Below are 17707 nucleotides of genomic sequence, written 5' to 3' on the forward strand. Positions count from 1 at the left end.
AAATTGTATAGCACATATCTGTATAAGTATTTACAATGGAATTACTGTATTTCATCTTAATGATTCGTTACTAAGCAAAACTTCAGAATAATATGACTTCAGTAATTGCCGTTACTAAGCAACTGATGTCAAAATACTTTGACGGAACCGATTTCCGTTGCTATGCAATTGACGTCACAATACTGTGACGTAATGTATTGTCGTTGGTAAGCAACTGACGTCAGAATACTGTGACGTAACTTATTGGCGTTGCTAAGCAACTGATGTCAGATTTGACATTTTTGTAACATTTTAATCATTTAACACTCGAGCTTAAACCAAATACCTTACTATAATAATACCGGACAGCTAGCAGTTTTACGTGCGAACGACGATGGTGCTGCTATCTACCTGCCGGGATGGATATACTCGCGAAACAAGCTGTAATCAACTGCAATGTATATTGTTGCTGGGCTAGTTAATTTGTTAATAGTTTTATGAATTAGTACTAGTGTTAAAATGTCAGGGTGTGTATGTACTGTTTATAATTGTGACAATTGCAGCATTACAAATTGCTTCAAATCGTACTTTCGATTTCCGACAGTTCATAAAACGTAAGACAACAACATTCTTTAGTAGGCCTAATTCCTTCGTCTTTGTGTTGATAGAAAAATACAAATTAGTTTTTTTATTTATACCTAATAAATAAATAGAAGTTAAAATGTATTGGATTTTAAGGTTTTATCAAATTAAGCTTTTTTGTTGTCCACATGCCTTTACTAATTATTACAAGCATCAGATTACTATCAATTTTATCTTTGCAGTTGTCAGCAATGCGTATATAAAACATTACTGTAAATTCATTTCTAATATCAGAATGATTTTGTCTCGGTAAACCAAAGAAAAAATATGTAACAATTAATTACGGAAAGTAATATGAAGTATGCAATATTTCTCATAATATGCAGCTTTGATATAAGATAATAATTTTACATTAAATATTATTCAACATTTCTTAAGTGTTTCATATATAATTCCACATTAGTAACTCACGTTTTAAACAATAGTCCGAATCTCGCTATGTTAATATTTGTATATGTGGACGTAATTCCATCCCTCTCCGCTAGATGTCAATTCCGCGATTTTTCGCACTCACGTCAATGCTGCTAGTATACAGCTGTCCGGTATTATTATAGTAAGGTATATGCTTGAACGTTCGACGTTAAAAAAAAAAAAAGGTAAATGCTGGAGAGAGGGAACAATAAGGAATAAGTGTGTGATGTGGACAAGATGAAGGATAAAAAGGAAAAGAAGAAGATTATGTTGACGAATGCAACAAAGCTGTTGGTAAGACTGTAGGCAGCGCACTTCGTCTGTGGTTTCGGAAACGAGGAAATAAATGTCTGGTGGTCGTTGTGGTCTCCTTTTTAATTAAGTTTCAAGTCTTCGGAAACGTGTAGAAAGGCCGCATTGCGAGGTCTCCTGGCTTCGTCCTCATTTCTCAATGCCCTGCGGACTGTTGTCCTCGATGCAGTCGAAGTCTGTACCACTGTATTTCCAGCACTAGAAACACTCCCGCCGCCATCACGCCAGCAGCCAGGACGACCAGAATGGGGGACACGCTGAATATGTCCACCGTGTACCACGGACTCTTCACCCCGGGCAGCTTCGGTTTCCACCATATCATTCGCAACCTCTTCAGCACGCCTTTATCTCTCATTATTTGTAAACTAAAACAAAAATACAAACGGCAAAATATCGTCAAATATTACATCATGATCATCACACTTACAACTAAAATTATTCAAGAATCTCCCCCCCCCCCAATTACGACGTCTTGCTACATGCAGGCTTGAGATTTAACATTTACATTTTTCATGGATATATAGGTATGAATAAAGGGATTTTTATAGTGCCTAAAAATGCCTATTTCGACGTTAGTGCCTATTAATTTTTGCGTCCTTTTTCGTAACTGTTCACTGTTTTTCTTAACATCCTGTACTGTTTACATTCCAAGACGGATAACAGCAACTCCTTTCTAGTAGTGAACGACACAATAGAGAAGTACCTGCTGGCCACCCTTTCTCATTCTTACAATCTTTCAATCCTAAAACTTCAACTTTCAATCGGCCTTGGTAGCGTAGTCGGTATAGCGCTGGCCTTCTGTGCTCGAGGTTGCGGGTTCGATCCCGGCCCAGGTCAATTGCATTTAAGTGTGCTTAAATGCGACAGACTTATGTCAGTAGATTTACTGGCATGGAAAAGAACTCCTGCCGGACAATTTATTATTATTATTATTACTATTATTATTATTATTATTATTAATATTATTATTATATGTACCTCTGTCTATCAGCAATTTAACACAAACTTGCTGGATTGTACCCGAATGAGCATTCTCTTATATTTCAAGATAGATAACAACCCCTTTTTCTTTCCTCACCATTTGAAGAGTCCACTGCAAGAATGATGGATGTCATTTGGAATACATTTTGCAGGAGAAGCAATTGAAAGTTTGAAATGCTTAGCGCTCAAAGCTTAACAGTGATTTTCCGATCGTTACTGGACAATGCTATCAGTGTTAATGCCATATAACTCTGTATGTACATTCTATATGTCTTAAGCTATGCATTGACGGTCTTGGTTCATTTTCGACAAAAAGTGACATCTATCATTCTTGCAGTGAACTATTCATTTGTAAGTACAGCAGTGACCGATACAATAGCCACAATAGGTGCTGATCATCTACTGTAAAGCAAACTATGGTAATGTAATTGGTGAATTTTTATTGGGTTCTTTTACGACGCTGTATCATCATCTAGGTTATTTAGCGTCTGAATGAAGGTGATAATGCCGGTGAAATGAGTCCGGGGTCCAGCACCGAAAGTTACCCAGCATTTGCTCATATTGGGTTGAGGGAAAGCCCCGGAAAAACCTCAGTCAGGTAACTTTCCCCGACCGGGATTCGAACCCGGGCCACCTGGTTTCGCTGCCAGAAGTAATTGGTGAATGAAAAACATTAACTTAAATACAGAATGTCTTCATTTTGTACATGCATGTGTAGGCCTACCCTTGTAAAATGTGAAATGTGTAAAGGTTTCTTTTAATCCTAGAATTTTGGATTAAATAAATGCTGAATCTTATATTTGTGACATTCTTTAAAAAAAAACCTACTTTTTCTTTTATAGAGCCTAAATAAAGGAGTGCAAGAGCCTATTTTAGGCGCCTAAAATGCCACATTTTAGGACCTAAAATTCCGCTGTCCAATTATGAGATACGGCGCTAATGAAGGAATGAAAATGGCAGGAGAACCCGAAGTAGACTACCTAGAATTGCTTTGTCCAGCAGAAATGTCATAGCACACGGGCACTCACTTGCGGTCGATGATCCTCTTGTAAGGGCTGTTCTTGGCGAGCGCTATGCTCATGCTGACGGGGAAGCTCTCGTCCGGCAGCTCCACCAGGCCGCACGTCCCCATCTGCCCCGCCATGAGGTGCATGGTGGACAGGAAGGCGTACTTTCCCTTGCACACGCGGTGTACGCCTTCTTCGGCCGATTCGGGCAGGCCGCTCCTCTGCCTTTCCACCAGCTTCTTGAATACCTTCTGTATGTGGCTGTCAGTGGACTTCTACGGAAAAACGTTTTCAAAGTCGCAGCTTTATTAAGGGGAGGCAGGGGTGAATATTTCAAAATCCACCAAATTTATCCGATTTGTTTGAAATTGATTATGGATACTAAGTATGTTATTAGTAATGGACATACCAAGTTTCAACTTTCTAAGTACAATAGTTCTGTAAATATTAATAATTTTATAAAACTTTATATCGTTTGATATAAAATGCTCCATGCACCATATTGTAAGAAATTTTTAATATTTCTTTTTATTTATATGTTCAGAGAAGGTATATAAATAATGATAAGTATTAGTTTATTATGGGAATAATATAGTAATACAGTTATCTTGGTTTTAATTTCATACTTTTAAGGGCACAAAATAAAAAACTAACATCGAAATATCAAAATAAAGATAATAAAAATGGAAAAAATCAAATTTTCATTTTTTCTTCAGTTTTGTTCGAAAATTTCACCTCTGCCTCTCCTTAAATAACGTAATAGGAAGGATCCTAAGTTGGGACTTCACATTCTCATTTGAGACGTCCACATTCTTCGGAAAAGGATAAAATCTTTCAATATCTCGAGTTTAATTTATTATTATTATTGAAAATATCCAAAGGAAATTTATTTCATTATGTTCTTACCGATTCCTGCCTAATAACTCTGGGTATAACTATGATCAAAAATGCGAGCACTTTAAATGTCGAAGCCTGTATGCCAGACGTCATGATCTCGATTACTTATTCTTATGTAAGGTCCTTAAAGGTGACATTAATTGTCAATCTTTCTTAAATAGTGTCAGCCTTCGTATTCCTATGAAGGACATGAGACATGACAAACTCTTCTATATTAGAAATTCTAAATCTTCCTCGCCGGTCTCCAGATGTATTAAACATGCTAACTTACATGTAGGCGATTTCGATCCATTCAATGTATAGAAGTATTAGGACATGGCAATGTCTTTGCTAATATTAATTGCATTATCTTTCTACACATTTTGGTAATACTTTTGTATGAATCAACTCTTTTCCTTAAAATATAATAGTATTAATCCTTGTAAACTAATCATTGTAAACCTTCGCTAATATGTTTTCGCGGGATATCAGCCGAGTTAAGATTTTGGAATGATCCAAGCTTTCGACTGCTATCTCTGCAGCCATCTTCAGGGAAGTGATGTCCGAACAGAAAGTCGAAAGGTTATATAGATGTTAGGCTGTCTCAGGTGAAACGGGATTGGTTGGCGGATCGGCCAATCCGGGGCCGGGAATTGTCATCGCTCGTAAGCTCCGCCCCTCCCGGGATTCCTGCGTGAAGTTTGGCGGGCGGCGAGCCCTGTTCCGCCGGTTGGAATCGGTTGCCGTCCTCGGTCCGTGATCTTCATGACCTTGATTGTAAGAGGGCCTGAGTTGGTCTAAGGCCGGTGTCCATGCCTGACTGAGCTGGAGTCCACTGTCTCTGTTAAAGTTGTTTTTCTCCAGCTTGATCTCTATGGCCTCCTTGATTGTACGATCCCATCGTGGGATAGCAGTCGAAAGCTTGGAGCATTCCAAAATCTTAACTCGGCTGATATCCCGCGAAAACATATTAGCGAACCAACGCCGAGAAAGCCTCAAATCATACATTGTAAACCTTGTTCTTTTTTGTTGTTATCTCTATTATGTAATTTGTATCATAGTTGTTCATTTTAATGTATTAATTGTATCACTGTGCTGGACGTTTATTGGTCTATAGCTGTTGTCCAGCACATAAATATCAATAAATAAATAAATAAATAAATAAATACATTATTAGTAATATTATTATTATTAGTATATTATTATTAGTAATATTATTATTAGTAATATTATTATTACTATTATTATTAGTAATATTATTATTACTATTATTATTATTAGTAATATTATTATTAGTATTATTATTATTATCAGTATTATCATTTTTATTAGTAGTAATATTATTATCAGTATTATTATGAGTATTTTCATTATCAGTAGCATTATTATTATTAATATTATTATCAGTATTATCATTAGTATTATTATGAGTATTTTATTATTATCAGTATTATCATTAGTGGTATTATTATTATCATCAGTATTATTAGTATTATTATTATCATCAGTATTATTATTAGTATTATTAGTATTATTATGACTATTTTCATTATTATTATTATCAGTATTATTATAAGTATTATTATTATCATCAGTATTATTATTAGTATTATTAGTATTATTATGACTATTTTCATTATTATTATTATTATCAGTATTATCATTAGTATTATTATTATCAGTATTATTATTAGTATTATTATGACTATTTTCATTATTATTATCAGTATTAACATTATTATTATTACTATTATTACTATTTTCATTATTATTATCAGTATTAACATTAGTATTATTATTATTAGTATTATTATGACTATTTTCATTATTATTATCAGTATTATTATTAGTAATATTATTATTAGTATTATTATGACTATTTTCATTATTATTATCAGTATTATTATTAGTAATATTATTAGTAGTATTAGTAATATTATTATTATTATTATTATTATTATTATTATCAGTGTTATCATTTTTATTGGTAGTATTATTATCAGTATTATTATTAGTTGTATTATGAGTATTTTCATTATTATCAGTATTATCATTATTAGTAGTAGTAATATTATTATTATTATTATTATTATTATTATTATTATCATCAGTATTATTATTAGTATTGTTATGAGTATTTGCACTGTTATTATCAGTAGTATCATTATTATTATTATTATTATTATTATTATTATTATTATTATTATTATTGTCAATTGCATATCTTTACAATATTACTTATAGACTATTATATTGTTTGTATTTCATCTCATTGCCATTTTCTGTCATTCATTCTCATCATTTGTTGTTTTGTTCTGTTCTGTATCGTGCAAAACTGTAATTGGCCTTGTGGTGTTGTTTTGCACGTTAATATTCTAAATAAATAAATAAAAATAAATTATTATTATTATCATTATTATTAGTATTATTATGAGTATTTTCATTATTATTATCAGTTTCATCATTAGTATTATTATCAGTATTATTAGTATTATTATGACTATTTTCATTATTATTATTATCAGTATTATCATTAGTATTATTATTATCATCAGTATTATTATTAGTATTATTATGACTATTTTCATTATTATTATCAGTATTAACATTATTATTATTATTATTATTATTATTACTATTTTCATTATTATTATCAGTATTAACATTAGTATTATTATTATTATTAGTATTATTATGACTATTTTCATTATTATTATCAGTATTATTATTAGTAATATTATTAGTAGTATTAGTAATATTATTATTATTATTATTATTATTATTATCAGTGTTATCATTTTTATTGGTAGTAATATTATTATCAGTATTATTATTAGTTTTATTATGAGTATTTTCATTATTATCAGTATTATCATTATTAGTAGTAGTATTATTATTATTATTATTATCATCAGTATTATTATTAGTATTGTTATGAGTATTTGCACTGTTATTATCAGTAGTATCATTATTATTATTATTATTATTATTATTATTATTATTATTATTATTATTATTATTATTGTCAATTGCATATCTTTACAATATTACTTATAGACTATTATATTGTTTGTATTTCATCTCATTGCCATTTTCTGTCATTCATTCTCATCATCATTTGTTGTTTTGTTCTGTTCTGTTTCGTGCAAAACTGTAATTGGCCTTGTGCTGTTGTTTTGCACGTTAATATTCTAAATAAATAAATAAAAATAAATTATTATTATTATCATTATTATTAGTATTATTATGAGTATATTCATTATTATTATCAGTTTTATCATTAGTATTATTATCAGTATTATTATTAGTATTATTATGACTATTTTCATTATTATTATCATCATTACTATCATTAATATTATTATGAGTATTATCATTGGTATTATTATTAGCATTATTATGACTATTATTATTATTATTATTATTATTATTATTATTATTACTACTATTATGAGTATTTTCATTATTATTGTCAGTCCAGGTTCAGTTGAGAACACTACAATGAAATAATGCGCTCTAGCGGTAAATTACAACACTATTTAATTATTCATTCGGAAATGCGGACAAGTGAGCGATACTTCAATAAAGGGATGATAACTATTGTACTTCCTTAAACATGTATGATGTAGTATTTAACAATGCCTCAAATTCTGCTGCAACATGTTTAAATCCATAACTGCCCTCAAGTTTCAAATCATTCCTGACACAATTGCACCAGAGACATGTCCCAGATACAAATCTCTCGGTGTGATCGTAGCTTTAATAGTAATTAATATTCTATTGTTTGTACATTAACGGGTATTGTGAATCATGTTTGTTTGTTCTGCTGCCGGAAATTCTGATTATGTAATCAATGAAACCAACATTACACTTGCATAAACAGAGAAGGGCTACAGCATTAATATGCGTTTTCATTGTCTGAATAGTTAAATATGGCAACAGTGTTGACGTGTTGTGCTAAAATCACCTTTAATGTAGACACAAGATATCGACTGGAGGAGAAAGACGTTATGATGGGGAATTGCAGAAACGTACGTGCCAACTTATGCAATGTTTAGATAATCGTAAGCCTTTTCAGTCAGTAATGACAACTGAAAAATACTTTATGTACCGTAAATATAAAATATTAGAATGTTCAGAAACGTGGATTTACATTTTCCTCCAAGAAACAATGGACAAATGCAGGTCCTTGTTGGTCATGTCGTATCGACAGTTATTTCGATTTCTGACAGTGAATTGAAGCTGTTCAATTTTAATCGATCATATAATAACGTTGTATTAAATGCAGAGTTATCAAGCGTGATAGATCTGGTGATAACCTGATGGTATTTTAGAGAGATGACACCGAACAGATTACCTAACATTGGACTTACAGTTGGGAAAAGCTTAGAAAAAATCCAATCAGTCCAAGGAGGATTCGAACTCACTGCCTGCGACTCCCTTGAATCATAATAATCGCATGGTTAGGGTAAAACCCTCTATATGCCATTATCTCATGTTTATTAAGAATATGAACATTATGTGCAGTATCAAACAGTTGAAACAGCTCAATAATATTAATGGCGATGATGATAATAATAATAATAATAATAATAATAATAATAATAATAATAATAATAATAATACTTACTTACTTACAAATGGCTTTTAAGGAACCCGGAGGTTCATTGCTGCCCTCACATAAGCCCACCATCGGTCCCTATCCTGAGCAAGATTAATCCAGTCTCTATCATCATATCCCACCTCCCTCAAATCCATTTTAATATTATCCTCCCATCTACGTCTCGGCCTCCCCAAAGGTCTTTTTCCCTCCGGCCTGCCAACTAACACTCTATATGCATTTCTGGATTCGCCCATACGTGCTACATGCCCTGCCCATCTCAAACGTCTAGATTTAATGTTCCTAATTATGTCAGGTGAAGAATACAATTCGTGCAGTTCTGTGTTGTGTAACTTTCTCCATTCTCCTGTAACTTCATCCCTCTTAGCCCCAAATATTTTCCTAAGCACCTTATTCTCAAACACCCTTAACCTATGTTCCTCTCTCAAAGTGAGAGTCCAAGTTTCACAACCATAAAGAACAACCGGTAATATAATTATTTTATAAATTCTAACTTTCAGATTTTTTGAGAGTAGACTGGATGATAAAAGCTTCTCAACCGAATAATAACAGACATTTCCCATATTTATTCTGTGTTTAATTTCCTCCCGAGTATCATTTATATTTGTTACTGTTGCTCCAGGATATTTGAACTTCTCCTCCTCTTCAAAAGATAAATTTCCAATTTTTATATTTCCATTTCGTACAATATTCTCGTCACGAGACATAATCATATACTTTGTCTTTTCGGGATTTACTTCCAAACCTATCTCTTTACTTGCTTCCAGTAAAATTCCCGTGTTTTCCCTAATCGTTTGTGGATTTTCTCCTAACATATTCACGTCATCCGCATAGACAAGCAGCTGATGTAACCCGTTCAATTCCAAACCCTCTCTGTTATCCTGGACTTTCCTAATGGCATACTCTAGAGCCCCTGGTAGAGGGGCAGAGAAGGCCTGACGGCCTTATCTCTACCAGGTTAAATAAATAAATCTAATCTAAATCTAATCTAATCTAATCAAAGTTAAAAAGTAAAGGTGATAGTGCATCTCCTTGCTTTGGCCCGCAGTGAATTGGAAACGCATCTGACAGAAACTGACCTATACGAATTCTGCTGTACTATGTCGTACTTGATACGTGTAAAAAAGTGACGAGCTATCTAAACGAAATACAGACTGCCAGACTTCCTGAGGGTGTATTCACACTAGCCATTTGGAAACAATGAAAAGTTCATTTAGCAATAAAAAGACTTATTCGAATTCCAATTAAACATTTATTTTATATTATGTTAAATACGGAGCAAACTTTCAATTTAACATAGAGAGATCTAAGCAGTCCTTACTTGGAATATGTCGTACTCGGCCGAGTGCTGGATCATGCCCAGGTCGTACGAGCCATCGTGAAGCAGGCCTGTCAAGTCCCGGAAGGGCAACTGAACCGTCTTCTTGGTCAGGAAGGAGATGAGGGCCGCAGAGTACGCTGACAGCAAGATCACGGCTGTAAGGTACGCCGTCAGGTACACCAGGCGGCACGAGCTCGCCTTGGGCGTGAAGTCGTGGCCTATTAAACCGACATTTAGGAATATCAGGCTACAAATTGAGGAATTACAGCAATTACAAACTTATTTAACAGGTAGTTATCTTCTGTAATACGAGTGCTGGTAGTTATCCGGTAATTTAATTGAGTTTAACGAATGTTTGTTTGTTGTCATGATAATTATTTCGATTTCGGAGTTTAAAAAGTGTATTAAGGGGATCCGCTGCTGAATTTTCTAACTTCTACATTTTAAAAACCCTTTAACTCTATTAAATATAGAATATAATCTAAATTTAACAGAAGAAATACTGAAATCAGAAGTAAACACTGAAATACTGAAACAATTGTCTTTAGAGACAATTAATATTAGGTACCCTCCACAAAACTGGCTTCATTTATACACCAACGGATCCTTGATCTCCAGAGAACAAGGTGCCGGTGCAGGTGTTACGTGCTATCTCTTCTCACTTTATAGATCTCTTGGGTATGGAACAACAAGTTTTGATGGTGAAATCATTGCAATAAGTGAATGTCTCAGGAATCTTCTATGCCACATCAATAAATTTAGGAATGTAGTTATATTGTCAGACTCCAAAGCAGCTATTCTATCAATCGTCTCTAAACACACACCTTCATCTCAAACACCAGAAATAACTAAAATTCTCTCTCAATTAATATCACTCAATAAAAGAATTGTATTCCAATGGATACCATCCCATTGTGGAATCCTGGGAAACGAGAATGCGGATGCTTTAGCAAAGAAGGGCAGCACTGCTACTTACAGACCTGTTACTAAATCTACGTATTACTCTGTGAAAAGATTTATTAAATCTACATACTTAGACTTCAACAAACAAAATTTGATAACACAATCCGAAGGGAAAAAATGGAACTCTCTGCAACAAAATCCACAGTTATTTCCCAATTTACCACGAAAATCGTCTGTAGCTGCATTTAGATTTGCAACAGGCCATGATTGTTTGGCTAAACATCTGCATAGAATTGGAATATATCAGTCCCCTAACTACCCATTGTGCAACTCAAAGCAAGAAATGGATTCGGAACATCTCAAAATCTGTGCTTCATTGGCTGGTCATGATAATATCTTTGAAAAATATTGGAGTGCAAGAGGTCAAATGACTTTATTGTCAAACGCCTGGCATTAGAAAACAACAACATTTTAAAAGATAATGTAATGAAATTTTAACAACATATTATGTTCATTATTATGAACTAATCGGCAAATTGCAATGACCTAAATCATGAAATAATTAGTTAAAATAAAATTTTGAAATAACTTGTTTATTTTTGGAAACTGTATTTTGGAATGTAAAACTATAGATTTTTAAGGTTTTTATTATGCATTTTGTAGCCGAAAGACAATGACCTAAGTCATGAAATAATTTTTTTTTAAATACAATTTTGAAATAACTTGTTTATTTTTGAAACCCGTATTTTGGAATGTAGGTTTTTAAGGTTTTTATTGTGCATTTTATAACTGAAAGACAACTTGTGGTAATGGAGCACTGAAGTTCAGCATATTAAGCAAGGCTAATGTTCAAAATTTCGTGTTTTGAAAATAATAAATGTGAATTTGGTTTATTTTACATATTATATTATATTTACATGGCTTATAAGTAAAAATATTTATAATTAATGCTTCATTATCTCTAGTGTACATTAAAGAACATGTGTTCAAAAAATCAATAAAAACTATGCATTAGTTTAGGAGAAAAATCATTTCTCGTGCAAGAACACGTTAGAAAATCAATTACCAGAAAAACTGTATTTAAAAGTTTCAGTACAGAAAAAATTGCCTGTTAGTAATTATGGTTAAAATCCTCTAGAGTGAATTTCGACGAAAAATTTCAGCAAGCCATTCTATAGATTATGAGGTTTGTTTTTAGAGTAAAAACAAAAATAATGAAATTTCTTCAATAATTGACATATTTGAGTAGCGCATTTCCTTAAATCACAGGATAATTATTATCACGAATAAATTGTATTTAACACGATAATATCAATGCAAACTATACGAAGCTCAATACGTAGGGAATATGCATCCGCAGATAGTTGGTAACCACTAGGATCGCTACTATCGTCTGAGTATTTGATGACAGGTATATAGTTTGTAACCATAAGTAATTTTGTTTTTATTTTTTCTTTACTATCGCAAACCAACTATATAATAGGTATTTTATTTGTAACTACGCCAATTATGTGCATTATCTCATTAATATTGCTTAAAATTATGTATAAGATCACAAATTAATGTAATAATCTTGCAATTTCTCTACACCTTCGATTATAATTTCTAATTTTATTTCATTTTGTTTTAACTGAAAGTAATTATTGCATAACGTATTAGTATTGTTTACTGTCTCTTAATTAGTGTATTTATATTGTAACTATGATTCACACCTACTATTAATTCTTTAAAATTGTGTATTATCACTACATATTGTATTTCACATGTAACAAACTACAACCCTAATATACCAAAGGTAAAATAGGGTTTCAATATTTGGATAACAATAATAATAATAATATCGTCTCATCACAAACAATGCGAAATAGTACCGGCACAGTCTATTGTTCCTAGTACCCTCAACAACTCAAGCTTCGTGACTGTATATACTAGACTGTGATAAGATCAAGAAAAACAATCGAATAGAAGCATAGATGATATAAATAAAAGGCTCCTTGGAATAAAAACAACTGAATATTTGAGGTTATAACAACACTTTATTTTGAATTCTTTTATTATTACTTATCTGTGATTTTGATTATGTTAAACTTTATTGTATACCATTTTTACTTATAGTAATTAATTGTCCAATTATTGTAATTAATTATTGTTGCATGTCAAGACTGCGAGTATGACCTCATCGTTTGATTACTGATACATGAAGGGAGATATGATTCATATGAAACAAATGAACGTAGAAGTAAAAAAAAAAAGGGAGAGATGATTCATATGAAACAAATGAACGTAGAAGTAAAAAAAAACTATCACATTTACTGCAGATCAAAACGTAAAGCCCATTCAATGAATTAATTACACAAATTCTTTGATTTTTAATTTTCTTTTGTTACGCTATAACCTCTTTAACTATAAATTTAATACCATGAAATTTATTTATCGTTCACAGTATCCGTTGATTTTTTTTTTTTATTTTTACGTAATTACAAAATAGTAAAGAATGTCCATTCTTATGAAACGTAACTATTTCCGTTAAAGATTCTTTTACATTTTATATAAATTCAAAGTGACTTTATTACGAATACACACTCAATCTCCATTTAAGAAGAAGAAATAGAAAATAAATTTGGAAAAGAAATTAAGTTTACAGTAATGTTAAGTAATGTGTTAAGTGTTACATTATGTATAGTAATTTGATCGAAACGTATCTGATGAGGCGTTTTTGTTTACATTCTCCTCTCGCAAGTCTTGCGGAGTGAATTATTGTAGAGAAATGACATCCAGGAGCACTGGTACTCTTTGCAGCGTTGCAACACGTTACATTTCGTAATCTCGTATTGGATGTATCAAAAAACTGATTCGAAAAAACTTTTTCACATTGACTTGATCTATTACCTCTGTGAATTTATGTAGGCCTACTAGGTTCCCTTCCATCCTGTATACCCTCGGTGTCAACTTTCGTCACGAATGACTCGCGAACACAGAACACGGAACCGAACAATATGAATCTCCTAATTGGTAAAGTGAGAAGAGACATGATGTCAAAATATCTTACCAAAAATGTTGTTTCTTTGGTGTTACGCGAATTTTCGTGACGGGAACGTTAGACGTAGAATATAAACTCAGAACTGCAATTTTTTGCTGCAAGAATTCCAACATAGTTTGCAACAAGAATATTATAAACAGTCTCAGAGTTTCTAAATTTAAGAGAAATTATTTAATGGTGAAGAAAACAATAATTTCATCATATACAGAAGATGGAAACACTTCGGAATTACAAATTTTGACTTCATACATCATTTACAAGTGTATTTGGAAATGTGAGGATTTACAGAATAGCCCGATTTTATTTTCGTAAATCCTACGATTTCATTTGGGCAGATATGTTAAGGGAGTTACAAAATTTTTGTGCACTGTGTGTGATTATCATTATTCATCTCAATACAGTCACTTCTTTAATTGAAAAGGAGAAATGTATATGTTAGGTCAGGGCTGGGCACATTAAGTGATTCTGAGAAATGCGCGCTGTGTGCTTTAAAGAGCGGGTCTTGCGAGCGCTGTGACGTATGCATACTGTACGTCATTCAGTGTCGGTGCAGTGGTGACTCCGCAGTATGATGGCGAACTTTGAAGACGGAGCTTCCGCTCATACACTAAAGCGGCCTGCTACTCCCAATGCTTTTAATGTATCATGGGAGGAGGAGTTCTTTTTGGTAGAGAGCAGAGGATTAGCAAAGTGTTTAATTTGTCATAAAACACTCCAACTGATTAAGAAGTTCAACATTCAACGACATTATTCTTTAGGCCTACAACATGCTACTGAATATGACAAATATGTTGGTAATGAACGCCATAAATTAATACAACTTAAAGAAAATGTTTCTCTGGTACTTTATACTAGAGTATCTATTTGATATTTACATTGCATTATAAGTTATTATCAGGGAAAGGGATTTGGAGTATTATAAAGAATGGTGAAACGTAGTATAGATATTCGTAGCTCAGTGACTGTCAAGCGAGCTGCGTTACAGAGCATGCATGAGTACAGTCCACTTCATACAAACTTACACGCAACGTGCTGTAAACGTATTTCAGAATAAACATATGGAATAGTTTAATGACATATAGTGGCCTACATACATAATGTGCATTTCATTTTGAACGACATGTGTTTTTCTTGGCAACGCACAAGACACCAATAAACAGCATTACAAATATACATAATTAAATATCAATCTCTGCGTCCTCGCGTGTCAGTGGAAATATTGATGGCTGATAGACAGTTGTCTTCTGTATGGAACTCGCCTCTGAATATGTATGTTTTTCTGTCAGGAGCGTGTTAAATTAAAACTTTTATTTACAATATTATGAAATATGATAATATGTATACAACGTATACTGCATATTTACAATATATACAATATTTACAACATAGCCTATTACAGTATCATTAAATGTTGATCAAAATGTAGAACCAAACGAAATGGCATTTTCAATTAATGCTGTGTTTTGTTGATGAAACAATTATTCCTGCTGTGCCTTGTTATAATAAATTGTAAATATAATTTCCAAATTTTCAAAATACAACTTTGCTCTGTTGCAAGGAAGGAAATTTTTTAACATGGAAAAACTCCGCTCTACATCTGCAGAGACAATTGGAGAGAACTTGAAACAAGATACGTCAATTAAATTCACATATTGAATGACGTCATTGGGACACGTCTTTGTTAGTACATCTGAAATCCGACTAAGAATATTATACCTATCATTTTTAATCAAACTATGTTCATTTTTTCACCAACACGTTTTCCTACTTCACCTTCTACTGTACTCAGTTTATTCACAATAGTCCTCATAATATTTATTTGCTCAGCTAGTTCTGCTCCTGACTTTTCTAACCAAATAATGGCATCCGGTAAATATAAAAAATTGACAATATCCATGACTTCTTTTTAGATTGTTCTATCATTTATCAGTTCCTGGCGTATTCGAATCGCAGCCGCGTCATCGGGAATTGTTTCCTGAATTTTGATACTTGATCTGGAGCTTTTACAAATATAGTCTTTCAATTTTGTATTGTTAGTTGGTTTCACTTTCGGCATTGTACCTGCACTTCACTACTCTGAACTGCAAACCTGCATGTTGACGTTCTTATGCGACAACTGTCCCGTTCACCTGTTGTTGACGTGCAGAGATCTGCGAGTATGTCATGGAGGGGAGGACTTGGTATAAAGGGTTGTAAACAAATGGCTGTGTAGATGCCAATACTAGCTTTTACTGCTCCAAATTCCGTTCCCTAGTTATTATACATTTAGTAATATATATTTTTAAATTATACAAGTATTATGATATATCATTAGTATAGTATATATTAGAGTTCATGATATACCATATATCATATTATATATCATGAACTGTAATATACTATACTATGATATAATATTTGTATAATTTAAAATTATATATTATTAAATGTACTATAATAACTTACAATGCAATATAAATATCGAATAGATATTCTAATATAATGTACCTGAGAAACATTTTCTTTAAGATGAATTAATCATATATTATATTATGTTATATTATATTATATTATATATTATATTATATATTATATTATATTATATTATATTATATTATATTATATTATATTATATTATATTATATTATATTATATTATATATTAAAAGGATGACAATAATGCACTTAGTGAATCGGCTATGAGAATTAGCTACACAATTTGCCACGAAATTGCAAAGGAATTGAAAACATTCAACGAAGGTGAATTCATCAAGCTATGTTTAATTATATTGGCAGATGAACTCTGTCCACAGCAAGTAGGGGAAGTGGAAGCCATACGCCTTCTCGTAGAACCGTGGTGAGGAGATTGCAATATGTGCGTATGGGTTATGTAAATAAGCCTAATGATTTGTGTGTGTGCATAGAGCGAAGTTTATTTCATTAAATTAATAAGAGTGTTATAAATTCTGTACTGTACAATGGATTGATGTAATATCCTTATAAACTATTATGTACTGACAGACTGAATGACTAGAACAACCGTGGCTCTTGTTACATTAATGCAGGGAAGGTAGCTGTAATGCGAGTCCGCCACTGCGTGAGCGTTCTGCTCTGGCTTGGAATTGAAGTGCCTTGCGGAGCGAGAGCAGCTCTGGCCGACTAAATGGAGCCACTCTCATGCCCGGCCATATGTTAGGTTGTGCTGAATTGAGCATCCTCTTTTCTTTCTTTTATTTCCCAGAAGGGATTTTACCACTTTGCAGTATTCTGCGACATACACATAACAACTAGACTTTTGGAATTTTCAGATGTACTAATAAAATGTAAACCGACAACCAAAATTTATATTCAGATATCTAAAATGATAGGTTTAGGAATCGGACTATCATAATGCCTAAACAATAAAGTCAGGAAGAGCCAAACTACTGGGTGTTCATTTAAAAGTGTGTCATGACGTCACTGTTGTTGGGTCACCGATTTGAAGCGAGTTTCAGCTTATATGTCAGAGAAGTTGCCTATTATTTAAGGCGTTCTTCAACCTGAACTTGAGAACGTGTACGGTATAACTTGAACGTCGTAGCAACAGATGGCGGTCTGTACGGTCTGTGTGCTACCATAACCTCTTTCGAACTGTGT

At 32.5% G+C, this 17707-nt stretch overlaps 1 protein-coding gene across 1 annotated transcript in view; it reads right to left on the reverse strand.

Moving 5' to 3' along the window:
• Positions 1-1266: 1266 nt before the first annotated feature.
• LOC138708679 (probable glutamate receptor) overlaps positions 1267-17707 on the reverse strand; it is a 40246-nt gene continuing 23805 nt past the window's right edge. The window contains exons 7-9 of the mRNA XM_069838765.1: positions 10151-10368; positions 3354-3607; positions 1267-1709 (exon numbers count right to left, since the gene is read on the reverse strand). Coding sequence (XP_069694866.1) covers positions 1481-1709; positions 3354-3607; positions 10151-10368 — 701 coding nt within the window. The 3' untranslated portion in view covers positions 1267-1480. The remainder of the gene's footprint in view (positions 1710-3353; positions 3608-10150; positions 10369-17707) is intronic.

Source organism: Periplaneta americana, chromosome 11 (assembly GCF_040183065.1).
Source record: "Periplaneta americana isolate PAMFEO1 chromosome 11, P.americana_PAMFEO1_priV1, whole genome shotgun sequence".
In the NCBI taxonomy this organism is placed as follows: Eukaryota; Metazoa; Arthropoda; class Insecta; order Blattodea; family Blattidae; genus Periplaneta; species Periplaneta americana.